This window comes from Protopterus annectens, chromosome 9.part0, assembly GCF_019279795.1.
Source record: "Protopterus annectens isolate FY-2018-M chromosome 9.part0, PAN1.0, whole genome shotgun sequence".
In the NCBI taxonomy this organism is placed as follows: domain Eukaryota; kingdom Metazoa; phylum Chordata; order Ceratodontiformes; family Protopteridae; genus Protopterus; species Protopterus annectens.
The window spans coordinates 1842110997-1842138622 of record NC_056743.1 but is presented as its reverse complement, the minus strand read 5'-3'; the positions used below and the strand labels follow the sequence as shown (position 1 = coordinate 1842138622).

The following is a 27626-nucleotide window of genomic DNA, read 5'->3' as shown; positions in this document are numbered from 1 at the left end:
TTTCTATTTCTTTACATTCTACTTTATTCCTTTCCACACCCCCTGTATTCCCAGTCCATATTTTCTCCATGACCAAAAATTTAAATGTGTGTGATACATCCGTATCTATCACGTGTTTGGCAAGGGCATTAGTGTCTGCTCTCCTCCGAATATCACAAAGGTGTTCTCTGATGCGATCACGTAATCTACGTGTAGTCATACCTACATAGAAAGATGAGCACAGTTCACAATAAGCCAAACAGGCTATATATGTGTTGCAGTCTGCTCTAAAGTTGAATGTCAGAGCCTTCCCAGTATCTGGGTGTAAAAAATAACCTTTACTATCTACTGCTTCACAAAAGTTACATTTCACAGATGGTAGAGTACCTTGTACATGTTCAGAAGTCCCAGTACAGTGCATATTACTATTCCTCGGCCCACATAGTACCGTTTTAAGTGATTTCTGATTCTTAAAAGCAAAACTGGGTTTGTCTCCAACCATATTTTTTTACCTTATCATCCACACACAAAATATTCCAATGCTTCCTATAGATCCCTTGTAGCAGTCTGATATTGCTGGAGTAAGTAACAGGTACGCTCAGTACTTGGTTTCTGTCAGATTCTTGCCCATCTGTAGGGGTACAGTTAGAAAAATATGATTTAGCTTAATTATTACCCGAGAGCCATCACATTGGACACAATAGGGTTAACTTCTGTAACTTTATAACCTCTCTAAATGTCCTCTCTAATGTGTGCATTTCTTGCATGAATGTCCCATCTTCCACTGTTAAGAACTTCCCTGTGCTTTTCCTTTTATGGATATTAATGTTGAAAGGAAAAGCACATGGAATTTCTACACTGAGGTCTATCGTAAAGAATGCAGTAGAAATGCATATGTCCATAGACACAGTATGCACCCCAACCATGTGTTTAAGAATGTTGTAATGGGGGCAAGCATTTAGGATGTATAGATTAACAGTTTTAACACATTTCTAATGGCAGCATGCATTCAGTAACCCATTGTGTACAGAATACACCCCATAACAGACCGCCTCCAATTGGTGCTCCACTATCAAATCTAGTACTATGACAGTCAGGGATTACAAAACAACTTCTACATCCCCTTCTCGTGTACTCTAAGTGTCTTCCTATAGGTCACACCTGAATCAGAGGCAAACCCAGAAATAATTTAAGACTCTAAATTGTTCATACTAACAACATGAGATCTTGACAGGATAAAAAAGCGGACCGATACATTTTCTAAAGTAAAAAAGTCTACACCTCTAATTATTGCCATTATATGCTTTAAGTATAATTCACCACTCATCTCCAAAAGCCACCAGTTTTACAACAGATTAACTGTGACGGAGCTGACATTAGAGTCAAAATCAGACAGCTAAGATGGATGGGTGTCTCCAACGGAATCTCCACCATACAGTACTTAAACATTGTTTACTTAAAATTGTTTGAAAACTAAGTATCACTCTCTAAATTAGGTATAATATGGCTTAATATAATATAACGACCTCACCTTTCATACATGTAATACCCCAAACAAGGAAGCCTAAAGTACTACTAACACTGGATAAATGTAAAGGGAGTTAAGTCCTACTGATAACAAATCCCCCCCCCCCCCCCCCCAACAACAACAACAACAACACTGATTAAAGCAATTTGCACTACTTCTGTTCCTCTCGGGTGTTGCTACTTGTACCTCGGCAAATGCTCCTTTCCATCTTATTACAAACATTAGTGAAATTTCTCAAGCTACCTGTCTACAATTTCCAGTATGACAAATGCACTGTTCTGAACAGCACACCGCGTGACCTAGCAAGGCGACAGCAATCACCACTAACTTAATTGTCGCAAACTGTTAACACAACCACACAATTATGCTTTTTTCACTACCAACTCACAATGCTACTGTTACAGAAATAATACTTATCACTTACTACCTTATACATATCCGCTACACTTTTTTGGTAGTGTGTCACCAGTACTTCCGGTCTGTCCTTATCAACAAGGCATCTTGGGAATAGTAGTATTCTTAGTCGTAAACATAACCTTAGGAGTCTGCTCCTGAACCACTCTCATTCAGGCAATCTTTTGACCCTGTACAAGAAGCTATCCAAACCAGAAATCAAGGGCAGTGCCTAACATGGGAAGAATATTTCCAAAACAGAATAATCCGTTAACGACAAATGGCCGGCCTTAGGCATAAGCCAACTAGGTGGCCGCCTAGGGCGCCACTCTAGCAGGGGCGCTTTTCTAGTATTTATTTGGGGTTGGTAGGCCAGGATGGGGGCACCAGGTGGTGTGGTGGGGACGCCGTGGAGCCCTTTTGCCTAGGGCATCAGCTGACCTAAGGCCGCTCCAGTGGACCCTAAAACGAGTGCCAGCCTTCACGCAATAAACTGCATCTCCCAGCATGCATGCCAGCCACTCCTCCGATTGTTCTGACAACATGAAATGACGTGCGCAGGTGCCAGAGAAACAGGAAATAGATATCCCTTTTCTCCGAGAAATGTCAGGTTGATAGTTTCTTTGTAAATTTGTTTGGTTATTCGCTGTTTGTCTGGCGATGAAGGGGATAGTAGTTGATTATTGCTAAATCAGGAGGAAGCGACTTTGTTTAGTGGTGATCAGTGTTGGGATCGAGTGGGGAGGTTGTGGTGTCACTACCAGAGAGTCCGCAACCAGGAGTATCAATCCAAAGCTCAGTATAACCCCTGTGAATAATGGAACACTGCTGATGGTTGTTAACCAAGGCTATTGTCAACTGGGGTTGGTCAGTATTGTTAGATTCTCCCTAACAGGCCTGATTAATATTCCATAAGCATAAGAGTGAGGCTGTTTTAATCTGGTGTTCTGCTGGAATCTGTACCTCTAAGATCAGACGACATTCGTTCCGTAGTTGGAGTGTTGTTTTTTCTTTTTTTTTTCACAGCAGGAGTTGAATTGGTCTGCAATCGTTACTTCCAGTAGGCTGTCGCAAACGAAACATTGTAATGTATGCAGCAGGTGGTTCTGGGCTTCCTGGTACTGGGGGACGAAGGAGACGAACAGCAGGTGGAAGTGGCACCCTTCCAAAGCAACCAGAACGAAGTTTGGCTTCAGCACTACCTGGGGCACTTTCTATCACAGCGCTCTGCACTGCTTTGGCAGAACCAGCTTGGCTGAGAATTCACGGTGGGACTTGTCCACGGCAAGAGCTTGGTGTTGCAGATGTCTTGGGCTCAGTGGATGTAGAACTTTTGGAAGGTAGGCTATATTTAAGAATCTGGAGCAGTATGTATCATTTTAATACTGTCATATATGTTGAAGTAATTGATAGTGTCGCTGTGCAGAGGAACACCTCTGAATAGTTCGTGTTTATAGATATGAATGCAGGTTTCATGTGTAATTACCCCAAGTATTATACCTGAAGAAGCTTTTGCTATGATAATTGACTAAGACCATAGCTTTTTCTTGGGGGGGGGGGGGGTAGTAATGTGTATGTTCTTCAGGTGCAACCAAAGATTACTTATCAGTCCCTTGCTGCACTATTAGTTTAAAAAACATATAAGTCACTGTCAGTGTGTGTATGTATTCATTGCCTGTCACAGCTAGTGGACTAAACTGGGGCAATTTTTAGTCCTATTCTACCATAGTGATGTTTGCTATTTACTTGCAAAATGTCACTGTTTTACAGTTTGACTTTTGAAATACTCTGCCCTGTTTTTGATCACTTTAAGATTTTGGATGCCTTGCAAAACAAATGTAACCAAGTTATTCACATTGAAGTTGTAAAAACATTACCCATATTCAGTCACCAATTATGCTTGATTTGTGGAGATTGTTGTAGTCAACACTGTATATTTAGCACACCGCGTGACCTAGCAAGGCGACAGCAATCAAAATGTGATTTTTTTTTGGCACTATGTAGGCCATTGCAGTAAAAAGCTGGCTCAGCAGTGCAGTTATATAGCTCTGTATATTTTATACATTTGATTTTAAAGAAACTAATTTATAGATTGTGTTAATAGTACTTAGTGAAAGCTCTGTAGAAGTCAAGAGAATGCAAGGCGCATAATTAGGTAGTTATAGTTTTATAAAAGGTGAAGCGAAGTATTAACTTTTTTGTAGTGTAAAGAGAGTTGTGATTAAGCTCTGAATTCAGAATGATGCTATTCTAGCTTATGATTGGGTTTTTGATCATAACCAGCATACTACATGTTCACTTTAAGAGTGAAGCTCAGTAAGTGAGTCTTGACATCCATATTGAGAACATATAAGTAGTAGTTATGATCAGACAGACCCAGCCATGATTCTTAGTGGAGGAATGCAAAGTCTAACACTATTTCTTCCTGATTGGCTGTGCTAAGTGCCTTTCTGATGAGTGAACAGATTTAGAAGTTATTGGACACTTCTATCTGCCACACTTTCTTTTAGGGTGACAACAAAGTGTATTACCACTTTTAAAGCTGTGAAATGCTTTGAATGCTGTTTCCTTGTGGCTGATGCTTATGCTAGAACAGAAGAATAGAGGTTAACAGTACTGAAGGATGCTTAACAAAACAGTGCTTTGTTAAACACCTTTTTTACATGAGAAAGGTGCTTAAGAAAGTTGTCTTTTTTTTTCTTGAATTTAGAGAGCATTTATAATGCTCCATGCAACAAAGCTTAGTTAAGCACGTCTCACCGCTGCTGAGCATAACAGAGGCCAGTGCTGGCCAGCACATAAGTGTTTTTAAGCTATAGTTGTGCATTAGATTATAGGATAAGCCAGTGCTAGCTACCACAGAATAGCACCTAAAAGCTAAACAGCTTTAAAAGCTGTTGTAATTTTTGTTGCCACACAAAAAATATACCTGAGTGAGCTGCCTTAACAACTTTTAAAGCCATTCCTTCATCAGATAGACACTTTGCTGATCAGGTTTTTCCACTCATAACTACTTATGTGTTCAAAACTTGATTGTTAAAGTTCACCTCTTGAGCTTCTCTTAGCCTTACTCAAACACCTAATAGGTTGGCTATGATTTTATATAACAGGATATCTCCTATTTGCCATCTACATTTCTGAAGTAAAAGATAATACCAAAGGGCTCTGGTTGACTACGTTTGCTGATGACTTCAGGCTAGAAGCAGTTATTGAATCCCAAAATTATTTTGCCATCCTGCAGGAAGGTTTGTCCAGAATTACTGGTGTCAAAATCATGGACTGAAAGTAAATGGCAAAAATACATTATTGTATCTTTCAGGAAGTCATCTTCCCTGAGAACTATCACATTGACAATATGCCCGTAAGAGTTGACCCAGTTATTCAGGATATGGGAACTTATGTGGACAGTGACCTAACGTTTGACCAGCATGTGTCCATTATTGTAATAAAGTCCATAAATATTGCACAGCTTATAAACAAAGTAATTGTGTCTAGATCTAAGGATGTCATTGTCCCCTTTACTCAGCCTTCATTAAGCCAGTCAATGAATATAATGCCGCTTTTGGCATGCATCTGTCCAAACATATGCAACAACTAGAACGCCCACAGAAATGTCTTACTAAAAGGATACAGGCCTAAACAACATGTCCTGCATGGACCAACTCAAAGCCATGTCGCTATACTTGGTTAGCAGATTGCTAAGAGATGACTTGTGTCTGGCATACAAGACATTCTCCAGCCCAATCCTGATGGATTTACTGCACATCAGCAAGTCAGATATCATCAGAAATTCTCGATTTAGAGATGTAAACCTCTTTTGCAACATCAACAGAATGGTTTGGAGGGACGGGTATATCTCACTGAGAATTCTGCTGCTCTGGAATACACTCCCCATTCACATAAAAGAAAGTTCATCACTGTGCATATTCACGCACATCTTAGATCTGTGAATGGGAAACAGAAAATTTACCCCAGCACTGCCCCCGTACTACTAATGGACACAGGAAGCTCCTAAATGCTTAATCCCATGCATGAGTCCCCTCAGATTATATATGATATGATCCCAGTTATTCGCATTCGGGGTACTATGTAATTCTCAACCATGGGATGGGTAAGGTCGGTCTCTAACCACATGGGATAGGTTAATTTGAGTGCAAATAGGGAAATTGGCTAAGTTTAAAATGTTTTGCAAGGGCAGCTAACCTAGCACTTGCCTATAATGCTATGATTATAGACCTGATTATAATCCTGTGTGCTATGACAGGTGTAAAACGCTACCAAAATCTTTCCAGACTGCAGTAGTCAGTGATCATCTTAGTGATAAGTAAGTTCGGTTACATAGTCTAACAAAGGAAACAGAATAAGGGGAAAGAAAGGAGGACTGGACATAAGAAAGATATATGAGTAAGTGGGGTGTTAATAAGGGAAGTGAATGCTAAAAGTAAGAGAGAGAAGAAAGAATGGAATGTATTTTGCTTGATGTGTTTGTAATGGGCTTTCTTTAAATAGTGAAAGTCTTGGTGTAAATGTGTATACCTCTTAATGTTTTTTTTTCAGTTTTAAAATGTTTTGTTTTGTTTTAGAGTTGTTAAGTAAGCATAATCAGCTGTATATACAAACACTTCAAAAACACGAGTAACAACAGCATGCATATTGGAGGACTGCATACATTTAGTCTGACATAAATCTTTTGATTGAAATATTTTTTGAGTAACATAAAGGGTAGTGCGCATTACCATTACTACAAAAAGTTTTGGTTCAGGATTCATTTATAATACCTCTAAGTTGCATGAAGATATAGCAAATTTTATTTAGTAATTAATAACAAGTAAGCACTGAATCCTACACAATTTGCACTTTGTAACAAGCCTGTTTGTATAGCATTAACTTTGACTTTCATTACCCATGTTTGAGTAGAGGCTTGATGAGCTGGAAGAGCTGGGGAGGGTAGGTGGACCTGAGCCACATATTTCAGATTGCCCTTCTTGATGAAGGAAAGCAGTTTAACTAGTTGCCATACCCAAAAAGGAGTGTTGGGATGTACCTCTCGATGTTTACTTCCAGAATTACAGGCAAAGAAAAAAATGATTATGGGAAATGCCCCAAATTAGGGACACTCCCCAGGAATTTAATAAAAATCCGTGTAGGCAGTAGAGCCTACATGGAGTGTATCCTTGTTTGTGATCATGGTTCCCCCCTGGTAGCGCGCCTTGCATATTAATGATGGCGCATTGCAGAGGGAGAGCTGAGGAACACTGTTATTGATTCAGTGTTGGGAGAGGTGTAGTGCTAACCATGTCTGCAGATGAGTGTGAGACTCCCTGCAATGTCCCTTTGTTTTATTTTATTTATTTATTTTTTAAAAGCATGTTTGCGCTGAGCTCAGCAATGTCAAGCTGCACTCACGTATAGGATAGACACCTGCCAGACATCTAAAACTAGAAAGCGGATGTAATTATTTATTTGTTTAAAGGTGTGTCTGAACGTGTTTGGGCAGCGTGGTGCTCAGCACTGCTTATAGGTAACTCAGTGGTATATGTGAAGGTGTACCAGATTTCTTAATAGCCACATAGCTAAATGGGTAGAGTTACGGCTTCATGTACAGTAGGTAGGTCCAGGGTTTGAATACTTGGAAGGGAAAATATGTATATAATTTTGATATACATATTATGCAGACAATTTTAAAATATGGCTCCGCTGCACTCTGCTAAGCTATGCTCAACTGTCGTTAGACCTGCTAAGCACGGCATAAACATGGTAACGGCTGCCAATATTTGTGTGCTACTTGGCTAGTTTGCACACTGTTAAGTGATGTGGCTCTTTTTTGAATGTTGCCCAGTGACATATAAAGATGGGAAGACAGCCTATATTAAGCCCAATAGGTGGGAATACAGCAGAATCCATTGGAGTTCTGTCAGTTGAAGGTATAATGTGGGTGTTGGTGAAGGTGTGCACTTTCGGGCACAGTGTTGGGTCATTCTGGAGTCCAGGGTCATGGTTGAGCTCCTTGTGAAAAACCACAATGACAGGCTGCAGCAGGGTGGTTACCAGGGCTCAGAGTGTAAGGCAGAGGCATGAGACCTGCTGGCCAGAGAACTCACCAGTGTTGCTGGTATCCCCCACACAGGAGAGGAGTGTCCTCACCACCATGACAACCTCACAAGGTTAAAGAGGGGAACCTTGGACACCTGGGTCCAAGAAGCAAGGGCAGGGAATGCCCCACAAGTATGTAAGTAATTTTACCTTTGTTTTACCAATATGTAATCTGAATGTCTGCAAAACTGGTATGCATAATTGTGTGCTTCTCTCTCAACAGCTGCAGCTGAGAGGGCTCACAGTGTCGAGTCGCATGCCGGGCGCTTGGCCAGATTGCGCTGTGAGTGTAGTGAGTACTCTAGTGAAATAAGCAAGAAAGAGTAAAGCATTAACTGCAATAAATTGTATACAGTAAAGTTTGTAGTGCAATAAATATGGACTTAGAGCTGTAGTGCAGTAACTGAATAATGCCAACTGTAGTGCAGTAAAAACATGAAACAATACCAATAACTGCATTAAACTGTATACAGTAAAGTCTGTAGTGCAATCCAATGTGGAATTAGAGCTGTAGTGCAGTAAATGAATAATACCAACTGTAGTTCAATAAAAACATGAAACAATACCAGTAACATCAAGGAAAATGGTATACAACAGGATTGTGTTGTCGTAACCATTGCAGTAGAGCTGTATGCTTTGAGGCTGTAAGGTAAGGAGCTGCAGTCAAGTAGAACACTAATAGCTGTAGAATGCAAATCTAATGGCTGCAAATTGTATTGGTTGCCTCATATAGTACTGTTCAAGGCTGTCTCTAGGCCAATATTGGTCACATAATGCTCTGTCATCCACAGACGGGTAATAAAGGTATATGTGGGTGAGGTAGCCCACTCTATGAGCTGATATTGTTTGTTGACTTCACAGATATGATACTGAAATATAGCTTACCTACTATCTGCACTATGCTTGTATCTCATGCATGTGCATTCTACTGTCACTGCAGTGTAGTATAACATTGTAGTAGTACTTCCAGGTCATATTTTGGTTCCAGGTGAGCCTTAGGCAACTATCAATAAGTCAGTAATCAGCAGTGACTCAGTAGTTCAGTTTGTTAAATGCTCTGTATATAGTACATTTTGCCACACACAATCCAGGGTTTGAATCCAGTGGGATGTAGCAGTAAATATTACAGTACCAGTCACATAATGCCCACAGTTTCTCCCCCCACAGGAACTAAAGTAAATGGGTGAGGCAGCCCATATTATGAGTAGATAATTGTGTGTTTAGATGTCACAGACTTTTAAAATCATTAGCAAGAATATGTTCATCAGCAATGTTCAGTCAGAAATAAAATGTGTAATTCTGGAGTGTCTGTTAAAAGCTGCTGCAGTCAGTTAATACATTCTGTGCAGATGCCTCCTGTAGTCAGTGCTATTGAGTTCTCGTCCCTTGCCTGCCAACCAAGGCATGACATCTGTTTAGTGTCTGTACTGTACACATACAGTGGATATAAAAAGTGTACACACCCCAGTCAAAGTACCATTTTTTGAGATATAAAAAATGAGACCACAATAAATCATTTCAAAACTTTTCCCACCTTTAATGTGACGTATAACCTGTACAATTCAATTGAAAAACAAACAAATCTGTTAGGGGAAAAAATATAAAAAATGTAAAAAATAAAACATGTACAATAAGCTGGTTGCATAACTGTGCACACCCTTAAACTATTACTTTGAAGCACCTTTTGATATCAGCATCGCACCGCTTGACTTGGCAATATTTGCCCACTCTTCCTTGCAAAAGCACTATAAATCTGTCAGATTGTGAGGGCATCTCTTGTGCACAGCCCTCTTCAGGTCACCCCACAGATTTTCTATTGGATTTAGGTCTGGGCTCTGACTGGGCCATTCCAAAACTTTAATTTTCTTCTGGTGAAGCCATTCTTTTGTCGAGCCATTAATAAACTCTACAACAGAAGGAAGAAACTGTTGCAGAAAAAGGTGAATTCCCAAGACTGGAAAAATTCCCTTATTAGCCTCAACAAAAAGTTGAAATCCCTCATCAAAACCTCCAAAGCCAGCTTTGAAGACAGAATTCTGGCAGACACTGAAAACAACCACAAAGCCTTTTTTAGTTATGTCAAGAATCTCCATGGCAATACCCAGATTTGCACTGCATTACTGCACAATGGTACCTCCTATACTGAGCCAACATATGGCCAACGGATTCAGTGCCAACTTTAACCCCCCACCCCAGGACCAGTCTCAGTACTGGAAGAATGCCAGGCATCCTGCATTACTGCAGCACAGGTTAAAGCTGCATTATCTAAGGCCAAGAATACAGCTTCCATGGGACCCAACAGTACCCCTGGCTGTGTTCTGCATAAATTACAAAGTGAACTGGTACCACATCTGTGTGCTCTGTTCATTCACAGCCTCACCTCAAGCTTTCTCCCTACCAAGTGGTGCACTGCTACAGTCATCCCTCTCCATAAAGGAGGAGCGACTACAGACTCTGGAAATTATCGTCCCATTAGCCTGACAATTTTGATATGTAAGGCTATGGAGCACATCATCATGGTCCAAATTAACAAGGATATAGGGGAATCTCCAAATTCTAGATCCCACGCAATTTCGTTTTGTGAAAGGTAGCTCATGCCTGCTCAACTTGGTTGACTTCTTTGAGTCAGTTACCAGAGCGGTGGGTGAAGGTAAGGCAGTTCATACAGCCTACCTCGATCTGTCAAAGGCCTTTGATACCATTCCTCACTCGGGAGTTACTGATAAACTCACCAAACTAGGCATCAACCCTTATATTGTTAGGTGGGTTGCAAGTTGGCTCACAGATAGAACACAAAGTGTGAAAGTAGCGGACTCCAAGTCAGACTGCTGACCAGTCACGAGCTCCACAGGGATCAGTCCTGGGTCCTCTTCTATTTGGTATCTACTTCTTAGAAGTCCAGGCCAACACGGAGGGACTCTGGCTGACCAAATTCACAGATAACTGCAAGCTGTTAGCCATTATTAACTCCCCAAGTGATGCAGACATCCTATAGAAAGGCCTCACTGAGACCAATGACTGGTGTTGAAACATGGCCTTAAGCTTAATGCCAAAAATGCTTTGTCATCCCCTTTGGGAAAAACTCAGTTCCCATTAATTACCACATCGATGGGAGCCCACTGACCACTGAAGGCATTATAAGAGATCTGGGGACACAGGATAACAGCAACCTCTCCTTCGACCACCACATTGCCACTGTGGTCAGAAAGTCCTTCTATGTGGCATATCTCATTACCAAGGGTTTTTCATCCGGGAAGAAAGAGGTCATCATTTCTCTCTATTCTTCTGTCATTAGACCAATCATAGAGTATAATGCCCCATTTGGCATGTACCTCACTAGACATCTGCAGCAGCTGGAGAGGCCACAAAAGTACCTCACGAAGAGGATCCAAGGCCTTAAACACATGTCCTACACTCCGACCACTGAATTATAAAGCAGATTCCAAGTCCTCAGCTCGAACAGGGCGATGTTGATCAAAGTTCACTTCCAATAAGGTGGCATGTCATTGGCTAATGATACTAATGAGCAGTACCTTTAAAAAGGCAAGCGGCTGGTTATGGGGAAAAAGTCTTTATGAGACTTGCCTCACACAGAGAGCGTATTTTCAAAAGATTACCAGAAGCAAAGTTCAACAAAGGAGTACTGCACTCCACCAGGTATGTAATTGATTTCTACATATAACAGGATGCAGATGGGAGGATGGAGGTGTGGGGAATAGGGATTACAACAGTAAACCTGTCTTAGATCTGTGGTAATGACATGTCCTTGATACTTAGCTGTCCTACACCTACAGGCATGCTCCCTTTTTGTTATCTTTCAGGAACCATGCATCACAGATGACATGCCCCCTTCTCTGATGCAGAGAGTGAGGTAATAATGGATGCACTAAGGCAGCATCATCAATTGTCATTGTCTGGGGGGAGGCATAATTGGGAACAACAGGCAGCATTGTGGGAAGACCTGGTGCGGGATGTCAGTCAGATTGGCCAGCAGGACAGGACCTATGAACAGGTGCAACACAGAGCCACAGATATGGTGAATGCTGCACGATGAAGGGCAGCTGATGTTGTCAGGGATCATGCTGCCACCGGTGGACAGCCTGCAGTGGTACAACCCCTCTCAGCCACAGAGAAATTCCTGGCGAACCTAGGAACACACAACAGCTCCCTGGCATCCATCACACCATACATTGTGGAGGTGAGTGCCACAGTGACTCCAGGAGAGGAGCGTCCAGGTAAGCTTACTGTGTCCACCATTTTAATACTTTATCAGTTATTGTGGCAGGTTGTACATACCTGTACATGGGTGGCAGGTCTATCCGCAGTGGGGGGTTGGGGTTTAAGCTCAGTTGTCCACACATACTATGAATACAGCCAGTAACAGTGGCTACGTGCACATATTACCCTGTAGTGCTGCAACATATGGTGGTGGTGACAATAACTCTCCCTCACCCTGTCATAGATCCGTTAAGAGTTGCCCAAGCCTGTGTTCCTGTACCGTGCTAAGCATGATACTGTTGTTTTACAGATGATATATACCCTATGAAAGTTGAGGGCTGCCATATTGTACTATGTACAAATGTTGTGTTTATCCACGTTAGAATATTTGTATGTACCATTCTGGAACAGCTGACTACAGTTCATAGACTGGGTAATCACAGGTGTGTATTTGAATGAACATTAACGCATTTGCACTTATAGTTATGAGTGACTACACAGCCTGGTGTACATGAGTCAGGTAATCCAAGTTGCTTGTTCAAACACAAAAGGTAGATGTTACATACCTGAGGTAGCGACACCAGTACTTTCGTATCAATCTCAAGATATGTGCATTGGGTTTAATGTGCAGTTCTGTCACGTATAGTGTCATATTGCATACTTTACATTTAAATTGTACTGGCAACTTTAACTTGATGTAGCTGATGTGCATGTTATAAAGGCTTTGACTTGTATGTGTATGTTGTTTTGAGGTTGTCTGTTGTGCATGGGAGCAGAGATGAGAAGAAGTGAGGCTGGTAATGCAGTTGTGCATCCTCATTTGTATGAGTCTGTGTGGATTACCATACATAAAAGTGCAGGTAGTAATGTACTGCTTTTGTCTTGGTTTTCACAGGTGACTGGGGGGTTGGAGTCATCTCAGTGTCTCGTCGGACTCATGATGATGGTGGCCATAATGAGGCACAGGTGGTGTCGGTGGCTGAATCTGTCACAGAGCTTGACATCCCTCTTCTGCCCCCATTATCTCTGCACACAATTTGTATGCCCATACATACCCAGTCCCCAGAGGCTACAGATATTGGACAGTCAGAAAGTGGACACGTTGAACAGGGAAGTGTGGCAACTATGGCTCCAGTGAGTGTAAATGCTGGCCATAGCCAGAAAGCTAACGACATCCCACACAGGCAAATTGACAGGGGTGTTTGTAGGAGGCCTGCTGTCCGTCCACCACCTTTTGCTGGTGTCAGATCTCAAGTCATTCGATATATGTTTCGGGCCATCATGGATGCACAAGCATGTTCTGAACGGAACACCAGGTGTATGCTTAGGGTTATGGATGCAGCACAGTCTGACATCAGTGACTGCCTCTACCGCATTGGGGACACCCTGGATTGGTTCACTGATGCAGTGGACAGATGGTGGGCTGAGGTGCTGTCTATCGTGGGCCACGCACTGTCTGTGCTAAAACGTCTGGCCAGAGTTGTGTGTCGGACCAGTGGATGTAGGTCAGCAACACCAACTGCTGACAGTCCACGTGGTCATGCACAGTTATGCTCCGTAGTGGCAGTACCTCCAACACTACAGAGGGAAGTGTGCTGTCCACACCATGACATGGCAGACCATGGGCATGTGGTCATGGACAGCCCTGCGGGGGACACAGACCCAGCAAACAGCAATCACCGTCTGGTACTAGCACCGCATCTGACCTTGGGCATGGTGATGCCAGTGCAACTCCTGGCAGAGCCAGTTCCCGTGGTCGTGGCTTTAGATGGTGAACTGTTCACTCTACCATGTACGGACCACAGCTGTCCAACATACACACGTGTAGAGCTAGCACTGAGCTTGACTGTGTATGCGCACACACTCCTAGACCAGTGTCACATGCAGGTCACCTACAGACACGCACAACACCTCTCCATGGCCCGTCTAACCTCTACTCCTTCCTGACTCACACACATGCTGTCAATTTTTGGCACAGCCTAGGCCTCCAGCACCCCCGCACCACACCCTGTGCATGTGATGAAACCTATGCCACATCCCTGTCATCCTTGCCATCGATGCAGGAAAATGAAGCTATGTGTGTAATGCACAGGGTGACTACATTACTTGACATGTACATGTGTAATGCAGTATCATTTTGCCATACCACTTGTGGTATACAACAGATACTGTATGCTGGCATGTGTCATGACTATGCACCAAACTTTGTGTACCTTATGTTGTATGATGTTGTACTGGTGGTAGTGTTACAGGATGACATGTGTCTTATGGACCTTCATATGTTTGTATTCCAGGAGTCTTATGGAATAAACTGTGGTCACATGGTGGCAGTACAGCGGCACAGGATGGCAAGGCAGCGCAGCAGAAATATGACATCAGCAAGGTATGGCAGTATACACGCATGGCTCCCATGTAATTATGCATTCATACTTTGTGATAAGGTCTGCTACCCTTCATATGTATTACCTGGGCTGTCTGAATTTAAATCTACAAGGTGTGGTGATGGAGTTGACATATCTACAGATATCCTGTGTCTTGGTGTTATGTTCCCAGGGTTTGACTCTTAGACACTTGCGTGTACACCAGCTGACATACCAGTCTGTAGCGTACACCTTTGGCAGCATGCTCTGCTGCCATACACTTGCCATAAACCTTGTTGTGGCAGTCAGCAGGGACATGGGTGGGGGTACATCATGGTGTACAACACCCAGACTGAGCCAAGCCATCTCACTGTACTGCCCATTCAGGCAACATGCACAAAGTACCCACTTGGGTATCTACGATACTGTCAGTGTTGGGGTCTCTACGTGGCCCGCTGATGGCAGACATATGCAACATAGCTACATCTGACTCCAATAGCTGTTCTGTAAGCAGCAGTGCTCAACAGGGCACAGTCGTGGGTCCTCTACTACTTAGACTGCATATCGCTGCAGTACACGTTGGTACTGACTGACTGTGGCTAACAGTGTTGGCTGCTGCTTGCTACTTGTGAACAAGTCACTGTGTTATGTCAGTGTCTTGCATGACAGTATTACAAATACATGCCTGGTGACATAGTAATGGCCATAAACCCCAATTGAATATATATGTACTGTCTTTTCCTTTGGGGATACCTATGTCCCCAGTTAGTAGCATGGTAGTCCCTACATGTGACATACATATTTAGGGGTGACAGCCACACAGACTCAGCCACACATCAAGATGTCTGTACCTTGGTATGGCAGGATTCATATGGCATAGCTGCGGTCACAGTCACCAGTAGGTGACATACCCATATTCTCCATATACTTCTCCCTCAGTATGCCACGTTCTGACTACATGTCCATGTGTTGATGTACTTTCCAAATTGTTTTGACACATGCAGACAACAGTATGGCCAATCACAGGGTCCTATCACATCAACAGTATGTGCTCACCACTGTTCATAGAATAGTACTAGGCTAACTGCCTTTGTGGGCCATTTTAAGCCTAGCCAATTACCCTATGTGAGAATCAAACCCTGCACCTTTGGTTTATAAGGCAAACACCTTAACCATTATGCCAACCTCCCACCCATCTGCAATGCGTGTCCGTGCCGCCTGTGCCATTCAGTGTACTTATAGGTGAACTGTGCCATGCATACAGGAGAAGGTGTGACCCCTGCTTGATGCTACCTATCTCTAGGAAACGTAGATGGATTAATCACCCTAAGGACATTAAGCCACTATGTGATGTTAGCAATACATGCTTGTTGGTGACATTTGTGTAGCAGATGTAATGCACCCTTAACACAGACCTGGCCATTTTCAAATCCTTCCCCTAACATTCTGGCCTCCCACTATCCTTAGGAGTTCAAAGTAGCGTGCTCAATAGGTATTCAAATTTTGTCATAAAAATTGGGTCTCATACTTAAAGACTGTGTGCCTCTGCCCAGAAAAGTCTCTGACTGCGCTCTCCTCTCCCAGAAATGGCAGCTAACTAGTGAAACAAAGTATGTTTTAATCAGCTATTTAAATACAAACATTGTAACCAAATAGCTTGTTTTCAAAGCTAGTACACCTAGAAATCCTGTTGAGCACCGTACCTTGGAACAACTAATTTAGCTTATCTCAGACTCTCCCATTCAATACTATTTGTTTAGAATTAAAGTAAATTAACTGTTTAAATCCTGTTCTGAACCACTCCATGTCCAAGAAAGCCCAGTAGTCTCCAAACTAAAGTAAAATAGGTAAAGGGATTCTCCTGCAGCAATTCGGTTAAAAGGATTACAAGTATTTTAAAACTTTAAAGTGCTTTCTTACTTACTGATTGCTTTTTTTTTTCTGTTAATCCACTTCTCTTGGCTTGGGTGTAGCCCGCCCATATTTCCTCAAATCCTGTCTTAATTCATATCAGTCTCCCCTATTCTAGGGCACCATTTTCAAATCCTTTCCCTACCATTCTGGCCTCCCTCTATCCATAGGAGTTCAAAGTAGCATGCTCAACAGGTATTCGGGTAAAATATTGTTGAATCTCCTTGTATCTTGTCGAATGTCTAGATTTTGAACTGCTAGCTAAGTTAATATTATTAAACAGATGATACCTGTGAAAACTGTCTTTTGAACTGCGTATGCTTTACCTACACGCGCTCACCTACCTGCATAGCGATAAACACTACCTCTCACTTGCATTCCTGCTGTTACACTGTTACTAGATGTTGAGGCTTAAAGATGCTGAGTTATTAATTGCTGCACAACTTTAGGTAATTTTTGCTTTGCCAAATACATTCTGTTAAAGTGGCTGCATTTATGCTATTCATGGTGCATGCTGAATTCTGTAAACAGTTCTGTGTGGCTAATTACTGTGTAAAAAAAAAAAAATAAAAGCATTATTAGGTTATATTAAGGTAAATATGACTGTCTTATCCACAATTCTGGTGCGATTACGCTAAGACTGGTGCATGCCGTACTCTGTAAGCAGTTTTGTTTAACTAATTTCTCTGTAAGCTATATCATTTTATCCATATTCTGATATGTGAAATCCAGTGCTAAATGATATATCTGTACAATTTCATGTATTAACTGTAAACGACCTTAAAATGTGATCTATAGACTGAGTTAATGCTTGATATTTTTATGTGGTTAACTAAGTAGGGCTTCTCTCTAGATATTACCCCTCCTGCCACTTTTTTTCTGCTCATTCCTCCTAGATTTTGCCATAAGACACTGGGACTCATACTTAAAGACTGTGCCTCTGCCCAGAAGAGTCTCTGACTGCGATCTCCTCTCCCAGAAATGGCAGTTGACCAGTGTGCCTTAATATCCTGAAACAAAGTATGTTTAATCAGCTATTTAAATACAAACATTGTAACCAAATAGCTTGTTTTCAAAGCTAGTACACCTAGAAATCCTGTTGAGCACCGTAACATGGAACAACTAATTTAGCTCATCTCAGACTCTCCCATCCGATACTGTTTGTTTAGAATTAAAGTAAATTAACTGTTTAAATCCTGTTCTTAACCACTCCATGTCCAAGAAAACCCAATAGTCTCCAAACTAAAGTAAAATAGGTAAAGGGATTCTGCTGCAGCAATTTGGTTAAAAGGATTACAGGTATTTTAAAACTTTAAAGTGCTTTCTTACTGATTGTTTGTTTTTTTCTGTTAATCCACTTCCCTTGTCTTGGGTGTAGCCCCGCTCCGTTCGACCTCACTGCGCTCGGGCACACCGCTCCCATCCCACCCCCCCATATCATTTCCTTTATACTTAACCACCTGTTTCCTCCCACATAAAGACTCCTCCCCTTCCTGTCACCCATCCTAAACACGATGCACATTTCCCATAGCAATACATACTGCCCTTATATCATACCTTGCATACGGCCAACCCATCTTCTAACAACACTACTTTATCCACTAATAATCATCATCTTACTTCTACTTTCCAACCTAACCTCCATGCTCAACTTCATAACCACACCCCATCCCCCTGGCAAACAGACTTGACAGTCAATCACATCAAACTAAATAGCATCCCTATAGAGCAATACAGCCTTACCCACACCCAACCCTTTGCTCACTCACCCTACAAACTAACAATCAAAATAAACCCTCACACCTCTCAAAGACTGAACAAAAATAATTCACAAATTAAGCAAACTCTACTTACACCTACACAATGCACTCTCTAGTTGCGGAGACATACAGCCCAACCCAGGACCTACAACAGCAATCAACCCCAACATAAACCAGCTAAATGCCCTTTTCCATAGACCTGCATCATCTCTTCTCTTCTTAAACATCAATGTAAGAAGCATACTCAACAAAATTCAGGCCTTCATGCTTTACTTGCCCTATATAAACCAGAGATCACAATTTTAACAGTAACATGGCTTAAACCAGAACACCACAATGATGAAATTACTGCCCCCAGCTACAATATTATTAGAAGAGATAGACTAGGAAAAAAGGGAGGGGGTGTAGCGATCCTATTCCAAAATCATCTCACCTTAGAACAACTGGACTACAACAGCCCAGAAGTCAAAGATGTAGAATTAATCCTTGCAAAATTAAAAGTAAATTCCAAAAAGAGCATGATCATTGCAGGTGGCTGTATCCCACCAGGCAATAACACAAATGTAATGGAAACCTGCTTAGCTGGATGTCCAACTCCCTTCCACATGAAACCATACTATTAGGAGACTTTAATGTTGACTGGATAAAGTGCTCCAGCCACAATCCCTCAGCCTTTCTAAACCACCACAGGTTTACCCAAACCATACTCACTCCCACTAGAATTGACAAAGCATCCAAACGCCAATCACTCTTGGACTGGATCCTAGTATGCGACCCCACTCAGGTTCACCTATTTGGCTGTCTCCTAGACAGCCTAAGTGACCATCCCCCAACCTACCTAATTAGGAACAGAACCCTATCTATCAAAAAAAACATCCTCAGGGAATTTCACAACAAAAAAAAAGGTTTATAGCTACTAACCTAATCCAAGAGCTAAAACGTTTCATCTGGGCCCCCCCTAAACCAACTATCTCTAGATGTAGCCGTTGAGCATTTTAATACAACCTTTCTAAAAATCCTAATCCATCATGCACCCTCACGTACCATTAGAATAAAAACTAACTATGCCCCATGGCTCACTAAAGACACTAAAACTAAAATGAAAGAAAGGGACAAGGCCTGGATTCAATATCAGAAAAATAAGACCGTACGTCTCAGACAAAACTATCTAGAACTCCAAAACAAAACCAAAAAGCAAATCAAACTAGACAAAGCTAATTACTATAAAAATATGCAAGAAAAATATGCTCATAACCCCCCAAAAGTCTGGGCCACACTAAATGGCATACTCCACCCAGGAAAAACCACCACCCCATCCACAGTGCTACCTAATAATCTTGAAGACATTCCCAAACAATTTAACAAGTTCTTTACTGAAACTATCCAGACCCTGGCCAATGCCGCAAACAGTACTAGTAGCCCCACACCAACAATGACCCCAACCCACCCCAATACTCAGTGCAACATCCCCAAATTCAACCTTCACTCCATGTCCACCAAGGCAATTTCCAAACTCCTTAAAAAACTTAAACCAACCACACTAGCAGCTAACAGTCTACCAGAGGACTTCCTTCACATATTAGCTGATGCCATAGCCTACCCTGCCTCTATTCTCATAAATATATCACTACTAGAAAGTAAAGTACCCACCTCCTGGAAAACTTGGGAGGTAACTCATTAGAGCTGACCAGTTATCGTCTGATAGCAATCCTGTCACCTTTGTCCAAAATATTAGAAAGAGTGGTCCACCCTCAACTAATGCAGTACCTCCAAGATAACAACCTTCTCTCAATTTCACAACATGGGTTTAGACTTTCCCACAGCACCACCACAGCTCTTCTGTCATTCACAAATATAGTTATTCACCACAGATACAAGGGTTTGTTTGTATCCTCCATATTCTTAGACTTATCAAAAGCCCTTGATATGGTTAATCACAGTATTCTTCTTAAAACTCTACCCTAAACATAAGCCCCTTCTCTATATCTTGGGTCAACGGCTACTTATCAGGCCGTCAGCAAACAGTTCTCTGGAAAGACCAACTGTCCCCCCCTGTTGCCAGTTACCATAGGAGTCCCTCAAGGGACTGTTCTTGGTCCCTTACTGTTCTCTCTGTTTACTAACCACATCTCTTCATTCTCACCTTCTGCATCAATAGTACAATACGCAGATGATACTACCCTTATTTGTACCTCCCCCACCCTATATGAACTGCAATCCCTAACCCAAAACAACTTTACCCTAGCAGAAACGTGGTTCTCCAATATCCAACTTCTTCTCAGTCCCAAAAAAAAAAACAAACTTATTGTCTTTGGCCCAGGAAAACCACCACCCCTAAATGATAATTTCTCCATCAGATCCAAAGACAACAATCAAATCAGCCCAACCACACGCACTAAACTGCTAGGTATAGAAATAGACAACAGTCTTAAATTCGACATCTATATTACACAAACCATCAGGAAAGTTAACAAAGAACTCTGTCTCTTTTATAGGAATAAACACTTTATGACTAAAATCACCAAAGCAACCATTGCAAGGACCCATCTTCTATCCATCCTCCTTTATGCCTCCCCCATCTTGACCAGTCTCTGCCAATCTGACCTAAAAAAAAAATGGAATCTTGCCACAACAAGATCGCCAGATTTGCTACCGACGTCTCTTATAGGTCCCATCACTGTATATCACTTAAGCAGCTCAACTGGATGGAGCTGCCTCATCTGCTACTACTCTATCAACTATCTACTGCACACAAACTCTACTACTTTCCCGACCTAACCCCCACACTTCAGCAACTTATACAACCACACATGCCCACTAGATCCCTTAGATCTAGCAACCAGTACCTCATAACTGTCATCAAGCATAGAAATTATGCTGGCAAATCCCTTTTTACCAGCACCATTGCCAAAAAATGGAACAATCTACCAAACCAGATGACTTTTACCACCTCCACTGCTCATTTTAAAAAAACTCCTGAAAACCCATTATCAAAATAATTGGCTATGCTCATGCCACTAACCAGGCTAATCCTTAACAAGATAGTATCTTAGAACTTCAGCTATTCTCAGACAGTTTGTCTCCTGAAAACTAAAAACTGTTTCTTTTTGAGATTCTGCACCTCAATGATTGATTATTGTATGATTTTTTTTTTAAATCTCTGCCACATTGTTTATGTAATTTTTTTCTGTGTATGCAGTGAATGCTGTCTTGTTCTGCAATGCAAGAATTTTGTAATATACTTGTATTCTATGTGTTTTCTTGGAGCTTATCTCCACGGGCCTCCGCTGAAAATGGACCTGCGTCCAGTCAGACTTTCCTGGTTAAATGTAAAATAAATTAAAAAAAATAAAAATACTGGTACGGTACAGAAAGCACCTTGGTGCACTTCTGCACATGCCATCTGTATGATTGGCTGGGCGGATGTCATCTCAACACTGGGGGTGTAGCTGCATCTCCCATGGACTTGGGCAGTATGTGCTGTTCTTGTGACAAGAGATAGCGATATCTCCAATTGTGATGGCTCTATGATCATCATGTTAGTGATGTGCACATCTTCTATTACTCTGTGACATGATGTACAATGTTGTCACAGCCTGACATGCACACATGGCCACATTCAGGCTAGCAGTACTTCCACTCACTCCATACAGGACACGCCACAGCACACACACAGTGCATGTTGGCTGCATGCACAGTGGAAAACTTACCTATGTAGTGGTACACAGTACAGAGGACAGTACCAGATGCATACAGCATGCCTCATGCATGCTAGTACTATCCATGTAGGACACGTAATGCTTGTTGCTATAAGGAAGCAATGTTGTCATCATTCATTTGGGAGGCCACATCACCCACAACCAGTAAAATTAATGCAAAGCCCTACCAATGTGTACATTACAAAAGTTATATGTATGCGGTATGGATATACAAACACACTGAGTTGGCTGCTGTGAGAATAGAACCCCTACATATCTACTGTTACACCCTGTAGATCGCAGTACTTATCACATGCACCACTGATTACATCTGCTGATCCTGCTTCAGCTGTTTCTGCAGGATCATATTGTGTAGCATGACACATACTGTGAACATCTGTGCACATGTGGCTGGAGAGTACTGCAGGGCTCTGCCAGATATTTTGAGGCACTGGAACCATGAGTACAGCAGACCAAACACACACACTATGAAGTTCCTAGTTTCTGTGTGTACCTCATTGTGGCATTCTTCCGTGGGTATGTGGGCATTTCTTATTGGTGTCATCATCCACAGTTCTAGTGCATACCCAGCATCTCCTAGTAAATGACCTTGTGGTATGTCCCCCCTAGCAAACATCTTGTACAGCTGTGATACGTGCCAGATATGGGAGTCATGATAACTGCCGGAGCTGCCAACACACATTCATGATAATGCCATGGGCATTGGACACGACCTGCAGTTGGTGAAGTGATACCCCTTGCGGTTGACGTAGATTCTGCCCTCCTCACTGAGTGGTGCCTTAATGTATACATGTATGCAGTCTATGGGACCCAGTACCTCAGGGTAGTGTGTTACACAGTAGAAGTGTAGTGTATTGCTGGCTCTGTCCTCAGGGATGAGGGGAAAATAAATGTGCTCACTGGCATTTAGTAGCATGGCATCCAGGAACTGGTGGAGTACCCTGGATGCTGATGGCTGCGAGATCCCCATCATGTCCCCAGTTGGTCTTTGAAAAGTACCTGTGGCTAGTATCTTTAGAGCTACATATACCTTTGTGTCCACTGGGCTGGGTTCCCCTCTGTTGGCTCTGGGTCTGAGTTGAGGGTGGAAGAGCTCAGTGAGTTCTTGTAGTATGTCCCTGTCCACCCTGTAGCACTCTACAATCTCCAGCTCATGTAGCATTTGGAAGGTTACCCTGGGTCTGAACACTCTCTTCTCTTTCTCAGTCTAGGCCTGCTGTCAGCAGCATTGACTTCATTATCTAGCACATACAGATGTAGCAGACCTGCAGCAGCCCCTAGCATTCCTTCAGTTAAAATTCTTAAGTCTGTACTCCACTGGTGCAGAGTTTGGGGGAGTAATCAGATTGTAGGGTGTAGGCAACCTTTATTGGGCTCTGCAGTAGGTGTAGGCTGTGTGATTAGCTACCTATGATACATTCTACCTGCCAAATGCATCATTAAGAACATTTAATGGCTCTAGTTTAAGTGAATCAGTAATATCCAAATGTAAGAATAGTGTACTGTCCACAACGAAGAATAAACACTAGTCTTGTCCAGAAGGATATAGCCCACAAATGAAGCAATAATACGTCCTGTTTATTAATATATAAATGCGACAGACAAAAAGAGTAAAAAACCACTGAGAGCAAACAAATAAACGGATCAAGCGCTTTCTTCCACCAGCATGTGGGCTTCATCAGAATCAATTAATTAATTTAAACAAACCTATTTAAACATTTTTTGGCGCCATCTATGCGCTTCCATTTAAAGCCATACCTCACTAAAAATATTACAAAATCTTGAAATATATTCATTAAATGTCATAGTGCATAGTAGGCTCATATCTTCAAACATCCAAAGTTTAACTAAATACATAAAAATAAGTATAAAAAATAAAGAATTGATGTACTGACAACAAGGAATAATCAAATATGTATAGTTGCTAATTTACAATACATCTATTATAATAATAATAATAATAATAATAATCTACAATATTTGATTCAGAATTTTTAAAAATACTAAATTAATATTCTATCAATTGTTATCTATTATGTTATATGTATGGTTTATTATTTATTGTTTTTTTATTATTTTTATCTTAGAAGTGTATTCCATGGGTTGGAAAGTAGTACAAACTGAGTGCATTTAGTTTTACGTTGTTTAGATTTTCCCATGACAGCTATATATGAAGATTTTATTATTATTTATTAGCACTACAATTTAGTGACTATACATATTTGATTATTCCTTGTTGTCAGTATATCAATTCTTTATATTTTATACTTATTTTTATGTATTTAGTTAAACTTTGGATGAGTTTGAAGATATGAGCCTACTATGCACTATGACATTTATTGGATATATTTCAGGATTTTGTAATATTTTTAGTGAGGTATGTCTTTAAATGGAAGCGCAAAGATGGTGCCAAAAATGTTTAAATAGGTTTGTTTAAATTAATTAATTGATTTTGATGAAGTCCACATGCTGGTGGATAAAAGCGCTTGATCCGTTTATTTGTTTGCTATCAGTGGTTTTTTACTCTTTTTGTCTGTCGCATTTATATATTAATAAACAGGACGTATTATTGCTTATTTGTGGGCTATATCCTTCTGGACAAGACTAGTGTTTATGAATCGGTAATATATCATTGACGTTTGGATACACCCAGCACTGTGGTGCAAAGCAAACATGTGGAAACAAGCGCCCTGAAGGTAAAAAAGCTCAGCAGTCATTCTATACACCCCCCCCCCCCGAAAGGGCACACTCAGCACAGTGGCTCGCTGCACAAACATGCTGAAACATGCACCCCGAAGGTAAACAAAGGTTAGTAGCCAGTGTACACCCCCCCTCAGCACAGCGGTGCGCCAGGCAAAGAGACGCAGCTGAGCTCCAATGAGTCACAAGCCCTCAGACACCCCTCCATTGATGTCCGTTACCTCTTCTATGGACACTGACATGGTTCTGTGCCTGCACGGAAGGGATATGCAGACACGGATACTGAATTGTGCTATTCAGTAACCCCAACTCATTTGCATAGTGTTCATGCACACAGTTTGGAAACTACATGGTACCAGGCATTACCTCGTTAGCAACAGCACCATTCCACCATTGTGGATACTCCACACAGTGTCCTATACTACATTTCTTACACATACTATGAAGTTTGTTTTTTCCACTTTTTTCCCATAACTGTATGTTTGCGCACTGTGGCACTCTGCGCAAACATAACCAGATCATTAAAAAAAATAAAATTATTTTAAGTTATTTCCCTTACATTTTTGTATACACGGTGGATAGTTCTGCACATATCTGTGTCTGCTGTGATATTTCTGTTCATCTAATTACACATTTACTGCCCCTGTTATCTGTTTAAAATCCTGTACATAGAATTTTTCTGTGTACACTATGGACACCAATATGGGGTCTGCAGGACTGTCTCTCTGCTTGCTGGATCGCTCTACCTCCCTCATTTGCATGAAATTCACCTGCTTATGAGATGATTTGCATGCCACAGATACTTCTTTGTTGGTGCGTGTGTGCACACCACCCAGCTCTGTTTACTGGATTGCAAACCTGCTTACTTTCGTCTAAGCAGTGTACCATGATGCCTACACTGTAAATAAGACCGTGTAGGCGGTTTACTATTGGACAGGCACTTCAGTCACTCCCAGATAATGTTTTGCAGGGGAGCAAGCCACCCTGCACCCCCCCATGTGGGGGGCTGCACCCCAACACCCCCTGCTACCTATATATACAAACTCCAAGATTGCAGTACAGTGAGGAAATGGGTACATTTCCCAATCCCCACTGTGCCACGATCATCAGAGCTACATTGGGATGGTGTTGGGCTAGGAAAAGAGGAGGTCCACACATTTGCCAGATTGGTCTGCTCCCTAACACCCAGCTCTCTCTTTTTGGGTGGAAAGAATGAGCAGATTAGGCTCTTGACCTGATTATTCCATGAAGAAGGAATAAATGGACCAACTGGCTGAATGACAAGGAGCCATCAGGTGGATTGTGCGCACACACAAAAAATGCATATTGTAGTATCATCTTAAATGAGTGAAAAAATTAACAACTTTATGTACACAGATTATGTATTACAGAGTCCCAATCCACAAAGCCTTTTAAATTTAGGACTGAATTTAAATGTTTGAATAAGTTTATGTATACAGTTTGTGTAATCTGTCACTAATGCACCATGCGTATTTGTACATGATTTAGTTGGTTTATAAGTGTTTTCCTGGTAATTGTTAATGCTATACAGTAGTTAGCATCAAGTATGCCTAAAAGACCGTGGTGCCTGTCTAATTTCATCTAAATTCCTTTGTTCTCCTAGCTTTTTTTTGACTTGCAAATTCCTGTAAGGGAGTGTTACATTCTCGGAACAAACATGCTGTTTCATCCTCTTGCACAGCAAGCACGTTGCAGGACATTTTGGATGCATGTCACAGTATTGATGATGGTACTATTGCACAGCGAACATTTGCTTGACAGTTTTGGAAGCATGTCGCAGTATTGATGGCAGTATTGTGGTGTGCAAAGTGTGCCTATCATTAAATAGTGCTAGATTAGTTGTAAAGTATTATATTAGGCTTATCAAAATTTTGAGACATAGTATGTAGTTCTGGATGTATCACTGTGCTTTTGTTTGCCCATACAACATGGTTGTGCAGTGACTGAATTATAATAAGTAAGGACGAAAGAAGGGCAGGTAAGTCTAGCCCCTATGCATAAAAGTTGTTTTTAATTTATGGGTAATTTTTGCACTTTATTATTTGTGTAAAAGTAATGTGATTTGTGATGTGACTTTTAAGGTGAAGCAAGCGACTGGTATGAACAATGTGATGGAGAAGATCTTTCAGTGCTTTGTGCTTGAAAGAGTTGTCACTGGACTAAAGGTGGGGGGTGGACTTTCCATTTGTTGGCTGTTGCCCAGTTTTGAGCAAAATTTAAATGCAGAGAGCTATTAGGACTGGTAGTTGAAGCGCTCAGGCAAGTGTATATATAAAAAGTATACTACACTGACTGATAATTTGTTTGTTTTGGGGTGTTTTTTGTGTTAACTTCTTATGCTGTTGTGGCAATGTATATTAAAGCATTGTTTGTTTGTTTGTTTATTTATGTATGCAATTGTTTGTAATCAAATTATGCCTGCCAAATCTGGAATTCTCTCCCTACCATCATCCAACAACAAACCAAGCTACCCAGATTCAAAAACTTACTAAGACAACACTTTAAAAAACACTTGGCTCTGCTGTTGCATTTCCCCAGACTTGACTAACCTGGCCCTTACACACCTACATTACCTCTGTCCACTTCAACAAAGCAAATTTTCAGTGTTTTCTATCCCATTGCCTTAATACCACTTCTTCTGTTTGTACTTTCCACCCTGACAATTTTTTTCCTGCTGGCAAAATTCCATCTCATACTCACTACCTTCCACAGCTACCTTAAATTCAGTACAACTTTATTTTTTTCCATATCACTTAAATATACATACTACTCACCTTTCCTTCTTCTCTGTGGTCTGTGATTTGTACTCCTGTCTGCCATACCGCCTCTATCTTTTCTCCTAACCATAAATGTAAAATTGTAATTTGACCTTTTTAAACCTCACTGTATATGCCAGTTTGTATTTTATTAACATGTAATGACTCTGTTTTGCTGATTGCAGATT

General features: G+C 41.4%; 1 protein-coding gene across 1 annotated transcript in view; it reads left to right on the top strand.

The window, feature by feature from the left end:
• Positions 1 to 2466: 2466 nt before the first annotated feature.
• TMEM127 (transmembrane protein 127) overlaps positions 2467 to 27626 on the top strand; it is a 58827-nt gene continuing 33667 nt past the window's right edge. Inside the window, exon 1 of the mRNA XM_044084699.1 lies at positions 2467 to 3240. Coding sequence (XP_043940634.1) covers positions 2988 to 3240 — 253 coding nt within the window. The 5' untranslated portion in view covers positions 2467 to 2987. The remainder of the gene's footprint in view (positions 3241 to 27626) is intronic.